Source organism: Chamaea fasciata, unplaced genomic scaffold, assembly GCF_029207755.1.
Source record: "Chamaea fasciata isolate MVZ Bird 193981 ecotype frontalis unplaced genomic scaffold, bChaFas1.0.hap1 SCAF_5, whole genome shotgun sequence".
In the NCBI taxonomy this organism is placed as follows: Eukaryota; Metazoa; Chordata; class Aves; order Passeriformes; family Sylviidae; genus Chamaea; species Chamaea fasciata.
The window spans coordinates 70,827,883-70,855,801 of NW_027094090.1; the positions used below are offsets into that span (position 1 = coordinate 70,827,883).

The following is a 27,919-nucleotide window of genomic DNA, read 5'->3' on the forward strand; positions in this document are numbered from 1 at the left end:
CGAGAAGAAACTATTTTTGTCAAATTCAAGCTCTCTAGCTCTCTCTCCCAACAATTTCAGCTTCTACTCTTGTTTTCTAGCCCCCATTTTCAGCAACAGCTATTGTCACTTGTGGTTAAAAGAAGTTTTTCTTTAAAAAAAAAGACAGAAGTGAGCACTCACAATTACAATCTTCATAGAAACACACTTTTAATATCAGAGATTGCTTTTTTTGTTGTTGTTTTTTTTACAGCTTTCCTGGAAATCTTTAAAGTTAAAGCTTTCTGGCAAGAGCAAACAACTTAATACTGCACAGAGCTGCCACTGATAGTGTCTAAATACTTATTGTGTATATTTTTATATGGTTATACACTTGGGAAAAAGATAACTAGATGACAATACAGATGCTGACACCTCTGCATGATAGGCTTTTAGAATTTAGCCATGTACCAATTCTCTCCTTGATGCTTTGTTATTAAATCATTACACATGTGCACACACACACCTGAGGATACTCAAAAGCAAGTAATTTCAAGTATTACAGATTAATCCTACCTCCTGCCCCCTCCCAGACTAAATATTAGCACTTCAAGATGTGTCCTACTAATGCAGCTACACCCCTCCTCTTTGATTCTTCATTCTTCTCCCTTCAATTCATTGCTTTCAGTTGTTTTGAATTGGGCAACATCAAAAACTGTCAGCAAGAATTTAGCATGAATTAGTATCAGAAAATTAGTGGGTTTTTTAATTAAAGAAAATGTGATGTTTTTGTTCTCCAAACCTCCTCCTTCCTCTTCTCTCTCCACCCCAAGAATAATCAAAATGCGCTTCTGCAATCAATCTATCGTCTGAAAAGCAAGCTGGATTTCTTCTCTTTCCTTCATATTCACTACCAGTAATAGCTCCATGATTAAGACTCAGCTGACAGTTCTCATGCCACAGAAGTTGAAAAAAATCCAGCTCACTCCTCCAGTAGCTGAATTGGTCCTGTAGGAAGGGGAGAGGGGGAAGGAGTATGGGGAGATAAACACATCTGATCGGAAGACATCCACAGCAAGGCAACACTCCCTGCTCAAAGCTACCAGAGCACCCATCCCAGGCAACCACAGCCTCTCAGCAGATAACAGATTTAAGTATTCCACTCAAAATAGTAAGAAAAAATTCTGAAGGTTTCCATATGAACCCGGCAGAATTGACCAAATGTATCCATCTGTTCGCTTTCATATAAGCAATATGTATGCTGCCAGGATTGGACCTCTTCTAGGGCAGGGCCCTGGGACTTCAATTACATCTGCCACTTCCCCGCTTTACAGCAGCCTCAGCAGCAAAGCAGGGATCTTTTTTTTTTTTAAAGCCTCAAAATAGCATCCTGAGGAAACACACAAGAAAATGACTATTTCTACATTTCCTCCCTCTTCTACCTGATGACTTTGCCTCAGTACCTAATATTAATATCAAATGGGATGTTCTGAGCTGAGAAACATGGAGGCATTTCAAGAAGGCTTTTTAGTGTCTCATTTCCATCTCCTTAGCTCAGAAGGGACTATTTCATAAGCAAATTTGAACACCTTCAAGCAACTCATGATGAGAGTATCCCGAATCAAATTAGTTACCTTGCCTCTATTAAACTGGCAAAGCAGCAAATCCTCAGCCCTCCCTGTAGTACATAATCACCACTACAACAGGCAGACCAGAACCTCCAAATATGGCTGCACCTTACACACCCCAAACTTGAATTACAGCATACAGATTACTTTTGAAAATTTATACTGCTGATAATGTTGCTTATTTCAGCTAAGACAGTTCGCTTCTTTTTCTAATGCAAGCACGAAAATCTGTTTCCTTGAATGCAAAGCAGTATTTCTTACTTTAGCAACTGTGGTACATGCAACAAATCAGCACAATAAAGGCAAAGGTAAATTTTGAGTAATTCACTAAATCTCTGGAGTAGTGGTTTTCAAAGGACTGAAATCTAACCAACCAGAGTTGTAAGGCCCCTGATACATTGTTTGCTTTTCTCTCTAAATATCCAGCACATCAGCAGGAATCACCACCACTGATCAAACCTCTAGCACCACTCCACTGGAAACATCATAATCTTAGGTGTGGTTGGCCTAATATATGTAGCATTTATAAGAAAATAAACGCAGCAGCCAATTCACAAAAACAGTGAGTATAAAAACTGAACAAATGAACTGCTTGGCTTCATACAATGCCATTCATGACCTGAGCCACACTTTTTTTTTTTTTAAATCACTCTCACTGACACAGCTTAAATTAATTCTTGGATGACCCTGAAATGTGCACGGAGGAAAGCAACTCTTGCCACTCGCCCTTTGCAACCACCAGCCGGAATGTTGTCCAAGACTGAGGAAGAGGGAGCTCTCAATTTACACATATGCAGAAAAGACTTGCTGAAAACCAGTGCAACAGACTGAAAGGCCTGGTATGTTGTACATGCCACCCCTAGGCAGGTCGGTGTGCCTCCCTCACTGTGCCAACCTGCTTCACAAGAGTCTTCCAGCAGCTCTTGTGAGTCACCAGAGTGCTCCCAGGTTTTACACTGGGAAATGCTACAAAGGCAGTAAAACGTCACGCCCTTCCATTTGCTGCCAAATTGTAAAGGCAGATGAAGCAACTTAACTCCATGGAAAGACCTAAAGCACAGAAAAGCAGCACAGATTAAAAAAAAAAAAAAAAAAAAAAGTAATAACAGGGGCTGGCAGGAGCTGAGGAGAAAGAAGTATGGGTGAAGATGAAAAAGACAAAAAATAGTTTAGAATATGCCAAGACTGCCAGAGGCCACTACCCTCACAACTGGGAATAACTGCTGGACTTCTGACTGACTCAACCCATCTGCTGCTGTCCACAGCTGGCAGAAACCAGCAGGACTCTCAGAATTCTAAGTATCTGTAAGTAACATCCCCCGATGACCTAAGTGAGAGGGAAAGGGTGGTAGACCTCTACAATATTTCCAGTTTAATATTATAAAGTTCTCTGGTAGAAAAACATTGAGCCAAAGTGAGCCTTCAACAAAATACTGTACTTCAAGATTTCACAATCATTCCTTATTTAGCCATTGGAAGCCCAAGCTAAGATTCAGTCTTTGTGCATACACATTGCAATACTCTCTAATTATGTGATCAAATTCCAATTTTTTCTAGGATAATATCACCCCAGAAGAGCCAGCACTTACAAAGTTGTCTGCTGGACCATAAACTCATTTGTTTTAGGTACTGGAATGTGAAAATCAAAGGCAGCAGAGATTTGCAAGCCAAAAAGGAGGACAGCTTTACAGGAATCCAAAATCTTGCAGGAAGCAGCCCTTTGTCGTACATGTCCCACTTTCTGACCTGGTGCACCTGCACATACACTTGGGGATGCTATATTTTGCAGTCAACTGATGCTTTATTTTGGAGATATGAACAGCCACAATAAAGTGAAAACAACATTTTGAAAAGTCAGATCTGACCCAGTTGCATTTAGAAGCCTATCACAGGAGTTACCTTCCCTACACATCAAATGGAGGTGGGGGTACCTCTGGAGACTTGCAGGGATAATTTAATTCCAAGTAAACCCTGCACTTCTTTCTCTATACTGGCTGAACAGAGGCCTAAGGAAGATACCTCCTCTTCAGTTATCATCATGCAGAACTAAAAGAAAAGGGTAAGGGCCTGTATCTACCTGGGATCAACCACTCCACTGAAAGCCCAATCCTTCTACAAGTCTGCCACCAGGCCAGTTTGGAGCCTGGATTGTCACATGGCTCTGGCCTTCTTGGTGCATAGTAGCATCACTTTAGAAGGGTAGGAAATACTTTTTTCCTTAGGGCTCCCCTAAAACAGGTGGCAAGGGCACAGCTCTGGGTAGGAGAGTTCAAACACCTTCATGTAATCCAGAAACTCCCTAAGGCAGATAAATATTCAGAATTAAGCAGGCTTCAGTGAACTGGATTGCTGCCAGGATTTTGGATGACTGTAGCTATATAGGTAGAATTTGACTGAACTGGGGTTTCTTCCCCTTCAAAAACTTCCCTCATCTGTAAAACAGAGCACCACCAAGATAGATGTGGTGAGAATCAATTAACATCTTTACAACTTACAGATAACACAGTGATAAGCATCACAGAGGAGGCTACGGGAAGTTATTAATTTTCACATGCATTGGTTATACCAATATTATTACGGAATTTCTGTTTTTGAGATGGGGTTTGAATGTGTACAGAGTATGCCTGCCACAGGGACACACAAAAAGGATTAAAAAATATATCGAATATCTTCTCATTCTGTCAGCACTGTCATTTCAGTGGTCTGATATGTGATCATGTAATTAAAGACTGTATCATAATGCATATGCACAAAGGGGCTGAATTAAGGTTGTGCAGGCAAATCTAATTCTGGCATTTCCTATGCTTTGAGAGCCTGACTTCACAATCTTAGTGTTCATTTATCCAACAGTTCCTGTATGTAATACCATACATTATGTACACACGTCGGGAACACCTTCCCCATTGCTGCATATTCTGATTTTGGGAGATATGTTTACACACATATGAACACACATTGCGAAAGCAGGACAATAAAGAGCCATGTCCACTGACTATCTTTCCTCCTAATTCATGGTATTGCTCACTGCCATTGATTTAGCCACAAGAACAACCAAATGCTTTTTCACATGTGCTAGTTCAGTTTGGTTTATCCTCGGGGAAATGCACTTTTTTCCCCCCTCTTACCATTTCAGTATTTTTTTCTACTTACTGAGCACAAGTTTCATTCCCACCCTTAACTCACAGAAAGAGCTCCATTAAGGCTGTGCTTTCTTGCCCTGACACGGCCTGTTTTGTCTGCCAAGCTCTGGCCAGACACTAATGCTTGCTTACCCAGTTCCTGGATTTTCCAGCCTGCCACTGTATGCCCTCACAGTCCTTGGAGTATTGGTTCTAGCTGGGATCGTTGTAACACACAGGTAGCTTTGCCAGCTAAACCCCAAGGAAGATGCTTCACTCCCAGACAGAAGATGTGCCAACTCAGTCCCCATACACACCATTTATTTTTTCCCCAATCACTGTTCATTGTTCTACACCTTTGTTACTCACTCATACCTTAAACACATCTTTCAAAGCAAACCCAAAAACCTCACACAGTCAGCCTTAAATACTAACACACTGCTGCAATATACACACACAGAGGTCTACAGCTCTCAGCTAGGCTTTCTCAGACAAGCTTTTCCTACAGCCACATGTGGCAAAATGCACTGCTGGTTCAGGTTTTTGCACATGTTCTCTGGTGTACAAATACTGCACTGTTAGACCTCGTGAGGCAGGTGAGCACGCCCTCACTGAGGGAAAAATCACCCAGGTTTGCACTAATGATAGCCACTGTGAACTCCAGGACTGAAATAATGGGAATTTCCTCTTGCACAGTTTCATAAAAGCAATGTTGAGCACTCACAGACACTAAAATCACCTTGAATCTGAGCTTCCTGAGAGGCAGTTTGCAGTCTCACACAGTTAACAGTCTAGATCCTTTCCTCCTCCTCACACCAGTTTTCTCTCTCAATTTCATAGAATACAACCTACAGTTGTCCTAGAATTTCAGAAAGTGATAATTTTCTGTAGAGGTAGTTTATCTGACATTGGGCCTATAGCACAGGAGGGCACTTGTAGCTTCTAATCATCCTCTCCATCTGTTCACCATAAGCAATGTTGATCTTCAAATTACACAACCTACACAATCCTGAAAGAGTCTTTTACTTTCCGGTAGGACAATCTGCTCCTTCCCTTTCCCCGTTTATTGCAATCTGCAAGATCCTTGCGCTGCCGCACATACGGAGAATGAGAACATATCAATCCACCCTAAATGACCTCGAGAGGCTGAATCAGTTAACCAAAATAGGCAGAAACTGCAGCTTTCCAGTAGACACCCCCCTCCCTGAAGTTATCTGTAAATCCCATCCTTTGCAGCGCAGACCCTGCGCTAAGACCCTGGTCATAAATGTGGTCCCAAACACTGCTGAAATTATGTCAGTGCATCTGTGGGGTCTGAAATACCCTTCCCAGCAGCCTGTCCTGAGCCATCCTGGCCGAGGCAGCCTGATCCTTCCGTCAGGCATGCAGCCTTGGAGCTGGCCCAAGCCGGCATCACGCCACCCACACCTCTCCCCACGCTCTGAAAGGTGTCTGCAACAGCACGGATGGGCAGGAGAGGCGACGAGCCAGCTGGCAGCACTACACTCCTTTGTCTGCCCAGGAGACAACCATTTTCCAAAGCAGGAATGCAATGGGTGAGGCTCCCAGGAGAGGAAACAGCAACCATGATAGGAAGGGAAGAACTCTCGGGAATTCCGATGCCTGACCACAGGTGCTCCCGTGAGCTCAGATCAAATAGGAAGCATTTAATACAATTAACACAGAGAAGGTGAAGAGAAAATTACCAGCAATCGCTCTCCAGGACATCAAATGAACCCTTTATATTAAAGACTTGTAACAATAGAGGATCTTGGGTGCGTTTTCTTGAAGCAGAAATACTGTTTGTTCTGCTCCACCACTACTTGCTTGTTATCATCAGCCACAAGCCACCAAAGGCAGGATGATGTGGTGTAAATGGCATAAAACCCACAAAACATGTTTAAAAAAAAAAATCCCAAACAAAATAAAGCCCCAAAGTGTCACACAAACACCAAAGCGGGTCGATCTGCCCTGTAGCCAAAAGATGCTCCACAACACAGAGCTGAGTCACACAGGGTAAATGAGCCCAAGCAGGGACAAACAGACTGCTAGTGACACTTAAGAGCTGACAGGATACGGCTAAGTGGCTGCCATCACTATGGCAGCTTTATCACACACCAGTGGTTGGTAATGCTGTACACACCACAAAACTGATGTTGATGTTCCCAAGCATAAGCCATTGCACGTGCACTTCCCTTAAAGCTCCATCTCCTACACATCTGTGAATGCACAAGAATTCAGCTTTCATTGCATTTTTATTAGGTCTCTAACCCTGCTCCTTCTGGGTGAAGCCGGCAGAAGCACTACTGACTTAAGGCCTGAAGTAAAACAAAGACATCATGATATTTTTGCATTAATCCTAATGCTTCTAAATCAAATCTTGGAATTTTTTGGCTAGAGACTAAAAAAAAAAATAAAAAAATCTGGCCTTATATTACAGAAAATACCTCCAGGTATTTGAAACTCGAGGCATAAATAACCAAGGATACCAAGTATGAGTACAAAGGGATGACTAGCAATGCCTTACCCCCCCATATGCCCCCAATCTGGCAAGCAAACCTGAAAACGTGGCACTACGGCTTTTCCTCTGCTCTCAGTATCATTCGTTAACCATACTACAACATCCTATTTTTAGCTACTTCTGCCTTACAAATGGTGTCTTTATGCAGAAATGCCTGCAGGAAACAAAACTTTCAAGACGTGCTTTGGTCTTGGGCAATTTTACTCCAGGCATGGAGTAAAAGCAGTGTGTCCTTCTGACACAGGAGCAAGCTGTACCTTATCCACAGCCCCAGTGTCTGAAGTCTTTAATTCAATAAACACTGTGAAGAGTAAAGACTTGATGTCTTTACTTTCCAAATGTTTGTCTGCACTGTTTTTACCTATCAGCTCCTCCAATTAACGTGTCTGTGGATCCTCACAGGTTAAAACTGAATTTGGTTAACAGCAGGTTTGTAGACAAGAAGCAACATAGAATATGCATTTCATTATTCTTGCTTCATATACGTAGCTGTTCACACACTCTATTTATATGATCTAAGGCTACTAAACCATTTCAGTAGCTACATAAACCAATTCCAAATCAAGCAAATAAGTATTAAGATTTCCTGATTGTCAAAATACCATTTTTTCTTTTTTAATATCAAAAGGGCTAAAATTTGAAACAGGTCAGAATGGATTTACTTTTCTGAGGTGTTAATTTTCACAGGTGGCAATGACCGACAGCTCCTATCGTCCTGGCAGGGAGATCTATGGGTCCACCAGGTTTGCAAACATGTCCCAAGGAAGGGTTTGTAACTGCTTGTCAGACTGCACTGCAGCAACAGGAAAATAATAAGAGGCATTGATGAGCCTCAGCTACGAAGGAACAGGTCCTACACAGCAGTCTTTTCAGTCCTTTGCTTAGGAAGGGCTGACTGTAATTCTAAGAACAAACAGGACATTAATAAAGGCACTCTGGCATGGGAATCATCTCCAAAGGACTCGGTGAAATTTCTGATTTTAGGTTTAAAGGACAACATGACTTTCCCAGTACCTGGAGAAGGTGACTTAGAGACATAGCTGTGATGGGTAACAACTCTCAACAGTCCTTCACCTCCAGGTCCAACAATTCTGCAGTGAACACACAATATCTATGTGTCCTGTGCCCAGCAGAGCCAAGCAGAGATTTCTCACTGCCTTGTTAGGGACCATGCCTTCAACCTCCTAGTTCCAAGCATACCCCACTTTAAGAGCAATACATTAAAGTGAAAAAAACTTAAACCCCAAGATTCAATACTTCCTGCTGACCATGCTGCAGCACTCACGAGCTTATCATCTTTCAATATTTTAATATTAATTAATGCATAGAAAGTCTTCCAAGCCTAGTATAACCATAACCTACAAATATTCCAACAGTGTTAGGCAGAGACCAAGTCCCACTGCAAATGGTCATACCTTTTCTGCTTTTAATGGCACAAAGCAGAAATAGAAAGAAGAAACTGGCAAGAACTTCGGGGAGATAAAAATGAGTTTTCCAGTAAGTAAGAGTGTGGGTATTGGAGTGGAAAACAGTAGCAAGACAGAACACAAGCTCAGAAATAGGTGTAAGAAGCTCGAATGTTGTTACAGAGAAGCCAGTGGAAACCACTCAGATATTGTTAACTGTGGTGGGATGTCTCCGTGTGCCAGGGATGCTGGTGGCAATACAATTAATATTCCAGGTACAAAAGCAAAAGGAAGTGGATTTCAGTGTGGTTTTTAACTCAAGACCCTGAGGGGAAGGTATTAGTTCAAGCCTGGAACAAATCTCTGGAAATTAATGATAAATCAGACAGAGGGGTCCATGTATTATAAGGGACACATCGAAAGCCATTATTTTATAACAGCTGATGGCAATAGCTGCTCAGGAGGGAAAAAAATAAAATGCTGATTTTACAGATATTTGGAGGGGGGGAATTAGCACTCTAGGGAAAAAGGGCAGAAAAGATGGCAGGATACAAAGGTCCACCAAGATTTATTGAAAACCAGAGGGGAAATGTAAGCTAAGGGGAATGAACATTCAGTGCACACAAAACAGACACTACAAAATACAACAATTAGACGGAATGCTAACACAGCCTCTATTAAAAAAATAAAACCAAAATTTTTAAAAAGGCAGCTCACCAACAAGACCAAAAGCATCACTGCAGTCCAAGAGTAAAGGTGCAGAGAGCAAGAAGCCCTATGATTCCAATCACAGTTCAGCCATACTGACTAGACATTCCCCCCCTGCCTTTTTCTGACTACCACTGGCTAGGTAATAGCAAGCTTAATACATCTGGATTTATGATTAAAGAGTACTTAGAAAAGATTGATTTGCCCTGCCCGACAGCAAACATGAATAGCCTGGAAAAAAGAAATAAAGGGTTAGAAATCACACAGACTTCAGAAGACATGAAAAGGGACAAAAGTGCTGGCCTTAGTGGCTTTTATTTGAAAAAAAATAAGTCCACCCCCATCCTTCAGATTACATGCCCCTTTGTACCAAAGGCAGGATAATAAAATGCTGTGTAGCATGACATCAACACAAATCTTGCCCGAGAAAAAATTATTGAGTGCACAAACAAACTTTTCCATCCTTCTATGCCTTGCATACTAAACTCTTTAAATATACGCATCAATGCTAAAAAACTTTAGGGGAACATGTTAAAACACATTTATAGGGCACCATACTCTATTATTTACTTGTCAAACATCACATTCCCTCAAGAGGGGCTGGCTTTCAGGGAAGTCAGATAATATTGAATGTCAGAATCTAGTTCATAATAAGTGGTATCTAAATGCAACAAACCATTACACCACTAAGGATAAAAATCTCTTACTCAGTGCTAATCAAAATACATAAAAGGTGCTAAATCTTGGCACCTGGAAGAGGAATTAATCTGTTTCCTGAATACAGGCTCAAGAGTACAGTCACTGCCGGTATCAGCATCCAAAATTCCTCCACTCCTCCTCACACGATGAGGGCCGTGACAACCATCCTGGTGGACTGACACACGCTGACCACAAATCAGAGGGAGATGTCAAGTATTCTCTACCAGCCAGCTGTCCACAAAATAAAATGCTGCTGCTCTGTTGATGGAAAGGGAGGGCTCAGCTGGTCGTTTACTGAGTGATCTTCAACTTCGTTTTGAGAGGGAGCCGAGCAACGCGCTCCGAGCTCTGCAATCCCCTACCTATCATGTGCTGCAACCAGCCAGGACTTCATCCTAAGCAGCTGTCAACTCAACATTTTCAAGAGCAACAAATTCATTAAAACTGTATAATTACGGCTGAAACTTTCCATGATACCCAGGACATTTTAATCACGCCGGCTTGCTTTCAAATTAACCAAGTCTCAAACACTTCAACCGGTCTTAAAAATTCCAGACTATATATCTATATATTTGTCAAATGCCACAAATTGTTCAGATTATTAAAAAGGTCTTATCCTTAAATTACTCTTCTACTTTTGAAATGCAGATTCCATAGTAACAAAACTTCAAGAGAAAAGAATTCAGAAGAACAAAAATAAAAAGGACACACACACACTACGATACAGATCTTTCAGGAGAGATCAGATGTTAAAAATTAAACAGCATTGGGAACCAGCCACTGGTAAATTAATATCAAACTAAGCAAAATTCCCATTAAAACCCATCAACTTTCACAGGTACACAGTAGCAAAAATACTACAGGCCACAACGGGATGTGATCTAAGGCACCAACTTTATTGGAGTTGACCAAAAGCACAGAACAAACGCAATTCGGATAGCAGGAAGGCACAAAACAGTTTATGACCATTTCTTCAAAATTTGTATCCAAATTACAACTGTCCAAACAAACCTCCAGTTCCTCATGTCCTTTTTAATTTGCAACATGAAAATTTCCTGCAGTACAACAACCTGTTTTGCCCAAGCACTGAGCACTAAAATTTCCTATTAGAAAAGCTGATGGCAGTTCTCATTATTTATTTCCTCTTAAACTCAAGTAGAAATCATTATGTAAAATTTCATATTTGGAAAGGATAAAATATATCTGAGTCAAGTTGGGGTAAAATAAACTGGCAGTTAGCTACAGCTGCTCATGTGTATATGAAACATTAGGAAAAATACAAGAGATGGAATTTAATGTGCAAAGTGAAGGCAAAACTGCCAAAGGTAAATGGAAAAGAATATATTACACAGGGTTTGCATTTTCTCCCATCAATATGTCTTTAGGGCATTGGATACATATGAGAAAAATATCTGCAATTCCACAACATAACCAAATTTTACCACTCCCTTCTCATTCCTGTTGTCACAATTAACAGCATGCAACCCATACAGCTGATATCAGCCTGGTGCATCCCTCTGCTCCTTGTGTGGGTTTTTCCCACTGTAGAATTGGTTGCCTTGCTTAGTCCCTTTCCCTCCCCTCCTTCTACAGGGAGCCTTCTCTCAAATCTTAAATAGAAGCCACCAGTTTTTCCTTGCAATCTGATTACCAATTTGCACCTCAGCATTGGAAGGCTAGAACTCTATTGTTTTGTTAATTGTCAATTTGCATCTTTGAAAGGTGTTGTGCATTTTCTTCTTTTGGCAGGTTGGGACTAATTCTGTATGTTAACATATATGTGGGTGGTTTGGGTAAAAAAATGTTTTCTTTTAGAAAGCAGTTTATTTTAAATGTGCTGCTTTATTTACTTTCTTTTGCTAAGTTGCTAAGTTTTCTTGGACAAATCTTGTTCCAAAGCTGGAACAAGGAACCACTCTGCCTAAGAAAGAACTAAAAGGATAAAGCTCCTCTTCCAATAGGTTTGTAGAAATTTATTTAAATGCTACCCTCTAAAAAAGGAAAAATTATAAAGGAATATTTAGTTACACTTTCCACTTATGACAAACAATCAGTGTGCTCCTGTGAGTGCCAGCCTTTGGACTCAGCGAGCACAAGTATCTTTTTCATAAATAAAATTCCTTTTACTCTGGCAAAGCCCCTTTCCTGTGTTAAGGATGTATGAAACTGATTGATTCATGAACAGTACAATTGCTAATTAGTTTTCAAATGCAGGATGGTTTGAGATATGAGCTTTCAAAACTGCAAGCTGCAAATGAAGAGGTGGCCAAAGTCACTCCTGATGAACAACAGGGCAGGCCTCATCGGCATGGAAGAAGGTTTTAAAATCCTCCAAGCTACAAAAAGCAGGAAAATCCTGGAGAAAAAAAGACTTACAAATGGACTCTGAATTATAGAATGGTTTGAGTTGGAAGAGACCTTGTAAAGATTATTTAATTACACCCTCCCTATTATGGACAGGGAAATCTTACAGTCTTACTCAGAGCCCCATCCAGCCCAGCTTTGTACTTCCAGGGATGGGGAATAATGTTGAAGTGACAAAAGTAAAAATTCCTGCTAAAATATCAGCCAGCCACCAAGGCAAACACTTAAACTGAGACAACAGTCTATCCAAACACAAAAAAAAAAAAAAAAAAAAATCAGAAAAATTACTACAGAAAGACTTAACAAGATAGAAAGTCTTAGTTTCACATTAGTCCATGTGCTATTATCATTTTCACCTAAAGCTGGACCCAGAACGGGGAGTGAGAGGAGGACTCTCAGAAAATGATGTATTGCCCTTGTACACTTGTCAACGTTTCACTTAAGGTCACGTTATTTTCTTATGCTAGGATTCACCAATGTAAACTTAATCTGCCAGCGAGTGCTCAATTTTCAACTGGGAGCCAATTAAAAAAAAAAAAAAGTACACCAACCCATTTTAAAACAAACAAACACAAATGAAACAATCTGAAAATCCTGGCAACTGGGTCTCCTGCTGAGACACAGAATTGCAAAGAGTGAGATCAAAGGGGGAGACTCATGAAATTTCTACTACAAGTCCTAAAGAGATGAATCCAAGCTCTATTGGCAAAAGTATCTCAAGTAATAGACTTCCACATACTTTAACTCTCAACAGTTGCAGGTCATGACCAGCTCTGAGCACTTAGAACCTGCAGGATTAGAACCCAAATCGGTTCTCTCAACTTCTATTTCCAACAAAATCTGGAAAGCAGGTTAAGAGGAACTGCAATGCTCAGTGTGTGTAAAACCCATATAAAGGAGCAGGAAAGTCTTTTATTATCCACATCAGAAAACATCCTCAGTTTTACAGACTTCTCCCAGCAAGCTGAGACTTGTTATAATGCCCACCAGCTACATGTTTGTGAAGATCAAGGACATTTATGTCCATGATATTGGAAGAATTACGTGTGTCCAAAGAACAAGAAGAGAAAGTGCCTCTGGCTTTGGGGAAGCCTCTCTCATCACATCATCCTGTTTTACACATGAAACTAGGTCCAAAAGTTAAAAGACTGTCTAAGTTTGAGCACTGGATGTTGAAGGTGTGAGTAAAACATTTAACTTAGTTCTGTTCAATCACCGAAGAAGAAACAATAAATTTGAATAATAATCAAAGCCTTATTATAGTTTTAAGTAAACTATCAAAATTTTAATAAATTACAGTTCCTGTAACTGGGGTTGAAACACTACAAAAATGGACAATTGTGGAACTCCTAGAAGTTCCTGTTTTCATGTGACATGAATGACAAAAGGCCCTTCCCTTATAATCTTTGGAGCAGACCAGAGTGAAGCCACAAAGATTGGATTTAGACCTAGACTCCACCACAGTGTCAGGATTTGACTCTCTTTCCCAGAGAGTTCCTTTCCAGTTGCCAATTGGAGAAGACTTAGAAGACAGTAGAAATATTGAAAGCCTTCTCCCAAGGAAAAAACAATCCAAAACAAAACCAACCACCAAAACCTCCAAAAATGTAATACAGGTCTTTAAGTGATGAATCCAGTCATATTGGCAGATCCACATGAATCATCTGAACAAAAAAGCCTGTTGACATCCCATTTTGACATTAAAGATTAGGAAGGAGTAGAGAGACTTTTTAATTTCAACTCACTTGCCCATTCTTCCATGATGGCCAAATACAGAATACATAGCAAACAGTGAATTTAGACAAGAAACAAGCTTCATTACATAATGAAAACCTGAGATTTGCTGAAATTTTGATACCACAGACACCATTTAGGAGACCCAAAAGCAATTTTGTTGGATGTACCCCTTAATAATAAATATTTTCCTATTTGATGGTTGAGTGATCAGACATAGCTTTGCTTTGGGTTTTACCTGAATTTCTCCTCGTCTTATTAAAGAACCAAAACTGATAAGGTAGTGGTCAGCAAGTTGAAACACCTCACATCCACATACATAATTATCTCACCTGTTCTCTCTGTGTTATGCCCTGAAGAGGAAAACCTCCTCAGATGGCACTGAGCATTTCAGCCTGTGGCATTCCCTATAGAGGCAACACAGTAAAAAGTAAACACTTGCCAGAATTGGGCACGTAGGGAGCTTACAATCATCCTGTGCCAATACAATGGCTGAAGACAGAAAATGCTCTAACACAAATACACAAGAAAATCTACCAAATACTCCACAGATCAATGCAGCACTTCCAGTAGGCTATTTAAGTACCTGGGAAGACATTTCCTGCCTCAATGGTTGTTGCAGCAGACCTCTCGATAGAGGGTAGAAAGAAGCCAAGACACAGACTCTCATTTAACAACATGAAGAGGGTCCCAGTTTATTCCTCTTTACAGCTTAGCCATCCTGACTCTGACTACAGCAAGCTCCTACTGTGGGGTCCCACTGCAGACTCTGACTGCTGGTTATTTCCTACTGGAATATGACTGCAAATATTTCCTTGCCACCTCTGACCCCAGGCTTTTACCTAGCTTGACTGTGACTACAGGCTCCAACCCCATCAGACCCAGACTGACCTCACAGCACATCTTTTACAGCAGCAAATCTCTTCCCGGTTTTGTTCCTCTGTGCTTCTCTGGATCGCTCCCTCTTCCTCAAGGTCCTCTTCCTCAAGGTCCTCTTCCTCAAGGTCCTCTTCCTCAAGGTCCTCTTCCTCAAGGTCCTCTTCCTCAAGGTCCTCTTCCTCAAGGTCCTCTTCCTCAAGGTCCTCTTCCTCAAGGTCCTCCTTCACCATCTCCTTTCTTCAAAATCCTCCTCTGACCAGCCGACCCACCCCTTTTATCACACGTATCTTTATTAGTCACAGCTGCAACCCATGAAGGGCAAGGCTGCTACCCTTCCTTGGTAATTAGTACAACTGTGAATTATCAGGGGAGAGGTTGCCTGTAATCCTTTCTTCTACACCTACAAATGGTGAAGTACCAATAAAAGGTATGAACTAATCTTGACCTGACAGGAACACTTTTCCCTTCAAACAAACAAGACCTAGTATTTCAAAGACCTCTCTCTCTTTTTTTTTTTTTTTTTTCTTTCCTCCTCTTGACTGCTCCAGACTAATAGTTCAAGTGTGTTTACTATTCTCCATGACTTACCCTCTGCCCCACTCCAGGGCAAGGACCCTGCTGTTCTCCCTCCCAGAGTAAATGCCAGACCTGCTCTCCCACAGTGTGCAGTGCTGCCCAGGAAACAACAGTTGGACAAAACCTCTGGGAATCTGACTAAGCCTGAGACAAATGGGAACACTACAGAGATCCCCTATTGGAAGAGACCTGAAAGTCCTCTGAAAGATAAAATTCTGACTTCCTCCCCAAAACCCAAGTAATAAATTTTTAACAATTTCACTATATCAAGAATTTCACCAAATCAGAAAACCACCCGATTTCCATTTACTCTTCAGATAAGGATTGACAATAATTCTCCAAGCACCAGAACAAAAGATTAGATGTGGTAAAGCCTGGAAATTTTATGAGAGCTGTTTTAAGAAGCATATCAGTGCACTGACAGATCAGAGACTTCACTCTGACCTCTGCAGAGCATGAGCTCTCTGGAGCTGCAACTCTCTCTCTCACATGCACAGTTCCTACTATAGCAACAAGCCAATCTCCCTGGCAGTGGAGGAGCAGCAGTAAATAGGGAGGCAGGACTGAGCTTTTTTTACTGATGCACTTTTAAGTCTCCTAAGGGCACAAAAGAGTTACAGGATTTAAGAAAAGAAGTAACTGTGCTACTCTGCCTGCAGCCCCATTAACACTGCACTGGCTTGAAACTGATTCAACTTTTTAAAAAGTCATATTCGTCCAACAGCTTTATTTCAGCGCTTCTCCTGGCCCAAGTCAGGACAAGACAATTTCAAGATCTGACAGAAGGTGTCTAGAACACCAGGACACCCGAGTGTATTTTTTTCCTATTGCTTTTTTGTTCTGTGAAAAACTCAGTAAAACATCACTCTGATTAAACCCCCCATAAGAAATACTAAACTACTTCTGCTGGCATTAAAATAGCTTGTCAAAGCCAGTGGAAGTACCTGCCGGAACATGACTTCCATCACTTCCTTTCAGAAGTGCATCAGCGTCCTGTTACTTGGTTTTCAAGTATTTTATGATATCCATGATCTATAGTTAATAAGCTCATTTCTAGCCAAACTCACAATCAGGAAATCCTCAGTTTATTCTTCTGATGCTTTCCTCTCTTGGGTTCATTCTCCTGTTTCTCAGTTACAGCTTAACAGCATGCTTGCCACTCCTCTGATTTATTGTGCCATCTCTGCTTCAGAGAAAGATGAAGGAAACCCTATGTCAAACATGAGTGCTCGTCCATCCTCTTACAAGGTCGAGTTTTAACCCCAAAAGTCCTGTGTTATTCTAGTTTGTGCATGAAACATGCACTATTTTAAATAACAACATACCTCCGACTGCTTTCTCTACTGTCCTTTTTTCCCATTTTTGGGGCACCTAATCCAATCCCTCAGTTGCTGCTTTGATGCCACCTGCCCATTGCACATGCGTCGTAACCAAGGCCTCAATGACATCCCTTCCCTCTCCCACGCCACTGAAGTTCACTCAGAACCTTAAAAGCTACACAGGTTATTTGCATGTTTTCTCTCTTCAATGGCCATATTCCTCCTTCTTAGCTCCGCTTCCTCTCAAATACTTGCCCAGTTATTATATCGCCGCTTATTTAACCAGGATCTATATAACAGAGTAAAACAGGAGGAAGAGGAAAGTAAAACCACTGGAGATAAACCTCTCCCTGCCCTCTTAAACACTTATTTCACATCCCCACCTTCTCCACCTGGAGACTTTTTGGGGACTTGCACGGAAGAATGTGTTTCCACTGGAGTTCACCTAAGGAACAATCAGCTTAAGCAGTTGTATTCAAATAGTATTAATGTTTTCAAATCGACTTCCTATTTTCCTACTGGAAACCCTGCCAAACACACTCTTCAACAGACACTAAAATAATTTGGATAGTTGATATGCAGTCCAAATTTTTAGTGGAAAACTGCCAGATTTGACATCTGTGAGAAAGTGGGTAATTTTTATTATCCACAGAGAGCATGCACTTGGTTCGATATTTTCTACCTCTACACATCTCTTTCTACTGGAACTGCTTTATGGTTTTACATGATCAATGGGCTGCCAGAAATTATTTAACCCCTTCATTGCTACCAGGACCCAAGACCCCACTGCCACCATTTTAACAGTGCTCATCTTATTTTCAATAGCAGGATGTTCTTATCTTTTACCTCTGATTCTGATCCCTCTAACTACAGAAATGCAGGGGGGGGTTAATTTTTTTTTTTTGGTAGTTTTTTTTGATTGTTATTTGCCAAGTATGAGAAGGAGCCTAGTCTCTTCTAAGCAAAGGGTTAATTCACTGCTTCCTCTTGTCCCTTCTCTTGCTGGAGAAAGGGTCTCTGAACACCTGCTGGTGGAAGCAAGGGTGGGAAAATGCCTTTGGGAAAGTAGAACTTGCTGCTGAGGAGCCAGCCCAGCTCCAGACTGGAAAGGTGTTTTTCCTTGCATTTCATTTTGCTTAGGGCACCTTCTAATTTAATAATGGTTATAAATATTTGGTTCTGCCCCTACCCCACTTAACAGGTCAGGTCCTCCAGGACATGGAAGTGCTTGGAATTGTGGTAATATTTACATGAGCATATAACCTGTATGACTTCTCAGGACTTCTACTCTGACTTCTTCCAAGCAACATCACTTCTGGTTTAGAATGGATTTTACTATCTCATTTGCAAGCTGTAGGTAGGAAAAGCAGAATATGAAAAAGAGATGAGCTAATATACAGACCTTTTACCATGGTAGGGGTTTTGTTTGTTTGCTTTGGTTTTGGGGGTTTGTTTTGTTTTGAATACAACAAGAAAATGCAAGATTTCTGTTTGAAACTGCCTGCGGAGGTTCCTTTAAATAAATGAAAACAAATAGTCCCCAGCTGTCTGGGCTGCACTAAAGCAGCTCATCCTCTGAGTGATTTGTAATGCTGAGATGGTTTGCCTCATTCACTACAAAGATTATCAAAGTTCACTTTGTAAGTGCACATGTATATTTTATTTCTCAAAGATTACCAGTTTTCTTCATATCCCCACCTCGTCCTGCTGGGAACAGGTGGCAAAACTCCTGACACCAAAGCAATCTCAAAACCTACACTAAACAGGGATAATTTGTTGTTGCTGTCTTAATGATCAAAAAGGAAGATCCTCCCGGCAGCTCTTTTTTTCTTTTTTTTCCTTTATTTTTTTCCCTTTTTATTTAAATGCTGTATTCAAGGCCAAATCCAAAGCTAGTGAGTGAGAACTCCCGTGCTACTCATGGATTTTTACTGGACAAATATCAGTGGCTGGGTCACTGTGCCTCTGGAGCACAGATCCAATCAGTGCTCAGTCATTCCAACAAACCTGAGCACCAGATACAGAGCTAATGGAGAGATCTTTTGATCTTTGGCATTTTTTTTCTGTCTCAGAAATGAACAGAATGCTGTAAAATTAAGAACAAAGTGGCAACTGAGAAGCATCCTATTGCTGCACTTCTAGAAGAACAAGACACAAATGCATGTATTTTATGATTCCTCACCCACACTTAAAAAAAGAAAACAACAACAACAACAACAAAAAAAACCCAAATACCCCAACAACTTCTTGCTGTGTTATGTTTAATTTGCCTAATGCCTGAAAGAGAGCAAGTTTAGATTAAAAGTTAGGAAGAAATTCTTGACTCAGATGGTGGTAAAGTACTGGAGCAGGCTGACCAGGGAGGCTGTGGCTGCCCCATCCCTGAAAAAGTTCAAGGCCAGGCTGGATGGGGCTCTGAGCAACCTGGTCTGGTGAAAGGTGTCCCTGCCCATGGCAGGGGGGTTGAAACAAGATGATCTCTAAGGACCCTTCTAACCCAAACAATTCCATGATTCTATGATTCTAATTTAGACTGTTCAAAAACAGGGATGAGGAGATTTCATTTACATTCATCCTACTGTCCTAACGCTGTGCAAACAGGAGTAATTTTTCATGTTTCATACCTAAATACATGTAGGGATCTCACAGGACTCAAATACCAGTGAACTAAAGCTCTGTTTGTGCAGATGGAAAGCTCTACCGCAAATCCTTGCAACTTTTAATTGCTATGTTGCCAAATGCCTTAAACTAAAAACCAGAACTGATAGATGGGAGTCTCCCACTGACTTGGGTAGAGTATGGATCAGGCTTTAAATTCCCAGCAAATTTCAAGATCAGTATCACCATTATCAATTTTGCAATCAAGTGGCAAATAAACAACACAGTGACAGTACAGCAGAAGTGTCACTAGAAGCACAGGACCTGCTCTCCTGGATTTCTGCTAAACTGAAAGAGCTCTGGAAGCTCCTGGTGAGCTCCTTGTTTCAGAAATTCCAGTGAGAGAAGGACACATCCCCATTAAGTGCTGAGTCCTGTTGTACACTTCTCGGACTGGAGATTTCCAGAGAACCTGGCACGTGCAATTTTTAGGCCAAGTAGAAATATATTTGGCAATGGCAGGGCCAGGAGAGAATGCACACCCCAGCAACTACAGCAGTTGACAAAATTAATAAGGAATATGAAGATTGCCTTTCAGGAAGGAGGATAAAGAAATAAATTCCAGGATGGAAACTGAGCTCTAATCTGTATGTTGTCCCCTTACTTGGTATTTCAGGAGAAAGGGACCTGAAAGGACCACTGACTTTTTTTTTTTTTCCTGATCGCTTAGTAGTTTCCTAGTGTACCAAATTATCCAGAGATGTATCAATCAGAAATTCTAAAAGGTTTCCATCAACAGCGCCTTTTTCTTAAATCCAGTAATATAAATAACATCTACAAAAAACTGAAGTTGTTTTCTTGGCTAACTTGTAAACCTTCTATATTAGCAGCTTTAGGATGTGGGCACAGCATCACAACATTTGCCAAGAGCTGCCAGGGTGGAGATAGCTGACAGCAGATTTCTGCAGCAAAGCCCTCTGAATTCCCTCACTGCTCCTTCTTCAGGGGAGTCCCACAATAGCTCTGCAACCTTTCTTTACTTTGGAGTTTATAGTATTCAACTACTGCAAGAAGGGAGATGCCAAAATGCCACACTCTTCATCTACACTCCATATACTTAAATACAGAATTGATGGGTTTTCTAAAATCATAAGGCTTCAAGATAGTTTTGACTTTCAAGGAAGAGTTAGTTGTTAGGACTTTTTTTAAATGCTAGAAACCAGCAAAAATGCCAGAAAAAATATGCAAACAGCCAGAGTTTGTGACAAATTTGGGGTTTGTGATGACAGTCACATCTAATTATGAACCCCCTCTTTTTAAAGTCTCTCTGTATAAAACTGGTAAAGAATATAAGATTAGAGCTAAATTAATTCCAAAATGTTTTTATTGAAGAATTTTTCTTTTACTCCTAAAGAAAGCAAATAATTAAGAACAAAGGAACATTAGCCTTGCACAGTTGGTATTTCCTTAGCTCCGGATGTCTAACAGTGTGTGGATTTACAGATTACATCTTTACAGTGTAACAAAGTCTTTCACTACATCATCACCTCCTTCTACATCTTGAAATACTATCTCCCCATGAACATCTCCACAAGTGGAAACTTACAATCTTACGTGTTTGTATGAACTTTGTCTTTTTAACAGTTGAGTGTACACAAGCATGAGGGTTTCAGTATATCTCAAATAAATGTATTCGTGCATATCTGTACTCACACACACACACACACTGTGTTATGGATGAACTTCAGTTGTATGAGCAACAAAATGATACACAATAATTAGTTCCGTGCCCATATGGAGCTCCATTACCTTCAAGGGTACTTCACAAGATCTCTATTTTTGTACTTTAAACAATACTTTTTAAATTACTTTACCAGATACCATCACACTCGTACTACAGCCATAATGGAAAAGAACAGTAAGCATGATAAATACATCAGCTAATGGGTAGTAGGCTGCACAGCTCTGCAGAAAGATTATTACAGGCACAATGCCACAGATTTATTTATGGCTTAAAGCAGTGCATGTCATAAACATACATAGTTTTAGAAGGTGGAGTCATCTGACCCAATCTGGCAGAGCTTTCACATGGGAATGGCCAGGACTCCACATTACCCATGAATTAATGCTTTTATTGGCAAAAAGTGTCTCCTATGTAGATTCCTGAATGAGAGCAATGTGAAGCCGTTTCCAGGGATTCACATAAACTCTCTTTCCTTTTGAAAAACTGGCTGAGTAACAAAGTCACTTCTTTTTAGAGTTCTGCTTCATCTCTTCAGTCCGTCCAACCGTGCGAGCCTGCACATTGGGCTCACTTGGCCACTTTAGCAAAAAGAGCCTCAAAATTCAGGGCTGAAACAGGGGTTTAATTCAGGGTTTAATACTGAGCTCCTACAACAGCTTAGCAAAGCAAGGTAACTCACGTGTGCAACACAATCGCATGGAAAATGTAAATACAGAGATGCAGCATTGTCTCTGTATCCAGACATTAGTAATGCTGCTACAGGTCTGAGATGCAGCATGTTCTTTTCCAATGAACCATGAACAGAGGAAGAAGGAAAAGCTCACTGGCAGCTCAGTTCTCCCCATTCAGCTCACATATCCCTCAATCAGCAGCTCCGCCTGCCCTGAGTCACTGGAAATCCCAAAGTCAGGGTTTGAGCACACACTGTTCCCTGCTGCATCTCTTGAGACCACAGAGCCTGGGCACATGATTGTACGTGCACCAAGCAGGGTCCATGGGTTTGATTAAATGTGCATTAAAAAAGCGTTACTGTATTCTACTGACATCATGTTTCTGGTGTTTGAGGGTTGGGTTCAGACTTTATTCTTTCAGCTGACCATATGATGACAGGGACAAATAAGTAACACCTCTTTCTAAGGGTGCTAAAGCAGACCACTTCCAATACCATGAAGATTTCAGCTCGAGTCCCACCATAAAGCCATAAAACACATGATGTAAGCACACAACTACCTCAGAGTTCATAAAAGCAGTCTTGTCCGACTCTTGCCACAGCAAAAGTCATCCTTCTCATCCCTTGCTTTCCTCATTTCCGCCCAACCTAATGCCATTTTACTTTTTTCTTTTCAATTCTGCACAGCCAGGCTGACTCGTCTCTCAAGGCAGCACCACCCTCCAACACCTAATAACTATTTTCAGAAATGAACACTGAGTATTCTTCATAGCTCTCCTCATAACCAAAAACATACTGCAAGACTTCAAAAGCCTTCTATATTATCTTTCAAAAATCCTCCTTTAAAATTCTCCTCCATTGAAATGACTACAGAAAAACTGACAACTTGGGACAATTAACATAAAAACCCTCTAAATCATACTGAATACTGTTGTACCATTCTCTCCTTATTTTAATAATTTGTTTGACCTAGATAAAATTTTTAAGAAGCATTAGGCGAAAATCAACTGAAAGCTACTTGAATCTTGTAAAATAATTAATTAGAAATGTGCATTTTGATAGATCATACACAACTGTTACAACAATGACCTGTCAAAGGAAAAACAATTTTTGCCCTTCCCAGTTCAAATTCATACCTTATGATGCTGCATGACACGAGAGTGGCTTCTCAGGCAGAGTTGTGGCCTCACAACTCTACTGACATGAACAAGCAATGCCCAAAGATTTCCACTAACTCAAAACTCATCCTAAGGTTTAATCCCTGTCTCCATACGGGCTCTGTTCTCAGCCTTGATGTGTAAGGGGAAGATTTTTACTGCTCAGGTTAAGCCACAGCTGAGCCACATGCTCCCCACAGAGCCCGAAAAGCTTCAGCTTCGTCATTTATCCAGTTTGGGACAGATCCTGCCTGGGCTCTTCACCTCCCAAAGGCAGCTCAGAAGACGTTTCATCCCTGCGGATGAAAGCCAACTCCACCTCCCATGGCAGAACACTTAAGTCCTCTTGCTGCCAACCCCCATGAGTAGCAAGGCAGTGAAAACAAAGTGTCATTTTTGCCTAAAAGTACAGGAGTATTTTGTATTATCCTCCTCTGTGGTTACTGAGCCAAACATGCATTAAACAAAAAAAAAAAAAGAAAAAAAGAAAGGGAAAAAAATATTTTTTTTTTTACTCTTGTTCTGTTTCCATGCAATGAAAATAATACATAATATTGGCTTGGCCTCAAAAATACTTCTTTTATGAAATACATTCCATTTGTACTGACTTTGTGGAAGGTGCGTGGGTGTGTCAGAAAGAAGAATTTAGTCCCAAACCCTTACACTTCCCTGTATACTCAATGCAGAAACAATTCAAGCCTTGTTTGTTTAAAGGAGCAAGTCCAGGTACAGACAGTTTGTAGGACAACACAAACACCTGAATCCCAAGATCTCAAAATCTGGGCAAGCCAATTCCATCTTGTTCAGTTTGGATGCTGCTTCAGCGAAGTACACAACTTCAATGTGACATGAAGCCCTGCTGAAGTATCTTTCAGTACTAGCACAGCAAAATGAAGACAGTAAAATAAAGTTATCTTGTGCGACGTGTGGGGACATTCATTATCTCCACGCATTTCTTTGGAAGTCTGCAGCAAAGCAGAGTTTGAGCCAAGGCAGGGAGTTTGGATGTCTGTGTCCCGGGGACCATTATGCCTCAGTGTCTTGCTAATCCTTCCCAGTTTTCCTTTCTTCCAGACCCACAGCACCTTTGTTTCCTCCCATTTATCCTCCTCCTCCACTCCCTCCCTTCCCCTCACTCTCTCCTGGTGGCCATTAACTACGCTGACAGTTTGACAGGCTGAAATAAGGAAATAAAACACTTAAACATTGTTTCCCGATGTATGCATTCATCTCCTCTGCCAAACACAGATATTGAGGAGATACTTCACTCCTCCTGTCAGCTCACTAAATTATAGCCCAGCTCTCACAGCAACAAAACTCTCAGGTCCAGCACATCCAACTTGATCTCCCTTCCTATCAGAAGGCCATGCAAAGGCCATTTCCATGTCTTTACCAGGAGCTTCTTCTGTTTATACTCTTTAGTACCACATTTTCATAAGCCTAGGGTTGAATTTCTGTTAAAACCAGAATCTCATGCTTCTTCTGCTGAAAACGCTCACATTATCATGACAGCTCCGCTTCTTGCTTGGATTACGACGAGCCTACTTCGGGAATAAAACAAACTACTTCGCATTAAACTCTGTGTCATTCTCACAAACCCATTGCAGCAGCTGAGTAAACCAAAACCCAGCTTCGCTTTGACCAGGTTTATTAGACATTTTTTATTTAAGCATTTTCTCCTGGCTGACAGAAAACATGCTGCTGGAGACTAGAGGCATCCCACCCTTTACATAAAAACCACTGCTCCCAGCGTCAGCTTGCAGGAGCCAATGCTGTGCAGCTCCCCAGGGGAAAGTTGCAGTGATACTGTCACTGCTCATTACCTCCAGTGGGTGTTGCTGTGAACAAGCCTATGGGAAAAATGCAGGGAGAAAAAAGCATTACAGACACTCATAAACATGTCCCATGTCTGGAAAGTTTGGCTGTTCCACACAACCAAGAAAGAAAAGCTTGGTAAAAAACTAAATAATTGCACTTCCTTGCCATTTACCACCATTTTCCACTTAGATAAACATAAGCACTTTGTGTGTTATCTGCTGTGCTGCTGTAAGGCTGCAATGGAGCAAAATCATCTTTTTTGTAATTTTGGCAGCCCCTCAGGTCTATGTGGAGCAACACAGCACTGTGCCTGCATCTTCTAGGGATGCCTGAGGGCCAATATCTATTGCAGAGCAGACCAACTTCCCATCTTACCCTTCCCCTTCACTGAGGAGCTGTGACAAGCAGGGTACTGAGATCCCAGACACTCTCATAACTTTACAAGAGGGAATGTCACATTACAAACACAAATACATCAGTGGCTCAGAATGCATTGTCACTTTTCTCCCTCACTAATGGGAAGGTTAGCCCAGGTTTCAGTTACCAGGTGGGAATGTAGCAGAAGTAACTTGGCACATTTTGGACCTCTGAAATAAATAAACAAAAGCCCCTCTTTACACTCCATAAATCCCAGCAGAACTTTACTCTCTTCCTTATCTCCTGCTTTCTCATGATTTCAGGGACCTCTAATCGTAACCCACAGAAACAGCCTTGGAAGTAACTGTGTGATTCACTGACCCATGGATTTAAGGGGAGCTAGGATGAAAAAAACCAAAAAACAACACAACAATGACCATAAGGAAAAATCCGTGTAAGTGAGGCTGTTGAGATTTCATTCTCTCTCTAAACATTTTTTTCTGTTTCTAAGAGTTCCTATTAAACAACAGAAAATACTAAAATTCAATCATCCTCAGGAGCAAGCAGAGCCTGAGTGGAAAAGTAAAAAATGTGTTCATTTCGAGACAGTAAAGGCTGAGCTACTGCTTTTCCACACTGACTGTCCAAGAGAGCAGTATTTCAACTTGTTACACCCATTCCTTTTGTTATCCTCCAAAGACTATTAATAAAAGCAGCAGACTGTTAGGTGCTGTTACTCACTGAGAGGGTTTGAATTTCACAAATGAAAATGAAAGAAAACATCAATAAAGCAAGAGGAAACACAAGTTCCTTACTATTTCATTTCATCCACTTCATTTTCCCTTCCAGTTGCACTTTTACATCAGAACAAACAAAAGATAATCTTCAAAAGTAACTCAAACCATGAAAAATACCTGCCTAAGATTTGACTAGGAGAGTTATGAGTAAATTTTTCAGCAACAATTCATTTTGGCAAACATTAAATTCGGAAAGGATCATTCCTCACAACCAGTAATGCCAAAAAACCTCAGTATTCTCACTCTTGCAAAAATGCTCTGCTTGCATTGCCAATGCCAAAGGGGTTTTCAAAGTCAAAATGGTAAGTGGAATGAAACAGGGCTTTAAAATCCCTGTTGGAATCAACATCACTTTTCATTGCAAATGTCAACAATTTTCAGTATTAATTACAACCACCATCATCCCCAAAAGAACTGGAAGGACAAAATCCATACAGTTGGAGGGGAATGGGGGAAAAAAATCAAAAATCAGTGCTCAGAGTTAAAATGAGTCTCAGACAAAAAAAAAAAAAAAAAAAAAAAAAAAAAAAAAAAAAAAAAAAAAAAAGTCTCTGAAACTGCAGAAACTTAACAAGCATATAAATGTCTTTCACTTGTTCCTTAGGAGTTCTCTCACTGTTTTAACTTCCTTTTTCCATGGCTTTACCCCTGCTGCTTCCCTCCTCCTCTTTTTCTTCCATTTCTTTTTATCACAAGGCTGTTCTGGTCAGGATTAGAAAAAAACAAGGTAGATACCAGTTAGCTTCTTCCTACTCTCTTCACAGAGTGAAACTTTTGGATGGAGGGGAAGAAGCAAACCTTTATGCAGGTGAAGCCACTGAGCTCTCTGAGACCCTGGAGGTCACAGCAACCAGCAGTGGGTATCCTCCTGCAGGCTGGTGTCTCTGGGGACACTGCAGTGTCCCTGGGGCAGTGCTGGACATCCTGAGCACACCCCAGCCCTGCACACTGTGTAGCCGCAAGAGAGCTGCACGCTTCAGAACTGGTCATAAAAACCCAGGGATGCAAAAATGTTTATAAACAAAATAAAGCCTCTTGCTCAGAAGACTGTTTTATATGTTTACAAGTATTTAAATTAACATGACTGATGGAGTAATGAGAGCCAGGTAGAAGATGGCACTTCCCTCTGATGCTAGGATAATTAAAAGGGCAAGGTATTAACTAGCTTTGGAAAGAAAAAAGTTATCTAGGTTGTTCTGGGGATTATGGTTCCGTCTTGATCCTACCTTCGCTAATCAGTGCATTTAGTCATTAGACACTTTGCCCATTCCCTGGAATCCACATCTGCTGATTACTGTTTGCTGATCTACTCTGCAGACAGGATTTGAAACACAGGGATAGTGCTAAAATGCCCTTTAGAAAGGCCAGATAATGCCATTTCTGGTTTGTACTACAGGAAAGAAATTCTTTCAGAGATACTGGTGTCAGCTACATCCTCATCTTTTTACTAATGTACTCCTCATGCACAGTGGAATCCTGAAGATCAAATGTTTTATTCATCAGTCAAATAAGTATTTACTACTTTTTTTAAATACCTGAGGGAAAAAAAACCCAAGCATAGCACCACCACCTCCCTCCCCTCCCAAAAATAATTCTGAATTAAACATTACGTGATGGTTACAAATGCTGGCACAATGGATAGAAAACACAAGTCACAAAATGATTATTGATGAAGCAAATATTAGTATACATCCATCCAGTTAATACACACCTTATTAGCATACATTTATCTAGATGAAAAACCATGTAAACATGCTATATTTTATGCAAATCACATGCAGATCTCAAAGCTTCTGGAAAATTGTCATTACAGCCTTCGGTACTGCAAAATGCAGGTACTCCCTTTCCATAGTCACTGTATGCAATA

The 27,919-nt window shown here is 40.8% G+C and overlaps 1 protein-coding gene across 3 annotated transcripts in view; it reads right to left on the reverse strand.

Annotated features, from left to right (window-relative positions):
• Positions 1–16,074, reverse strand: part of LOC136289993 (chromo domain-containing protein cec-1-like) — a 116,850-nt gene extending 100,776 nt beyond the window's left edge. For 2 of the 3 annotated variants that reach the window (XR_010720916.1, XR_010720917.1), the window contains exon 1: positions 15,029–16,074. Coding sequence is in view for 1 of the 3 variants with exons in the window: in XM_066184397.1 (XP_066040494.1) it covers positions 15,029–15,246 (218 nt within the window). In the remaining 2 variants the exon portion in view is untranslated. The remainder of the gene's footprint in view (positions 1–15,028) is intronic. The other variant, XM_066184397.1, reaches the window with a different exon arrangement.
• Positions 16,075–27,919: the final 11,845 nt, after the last annotated feature.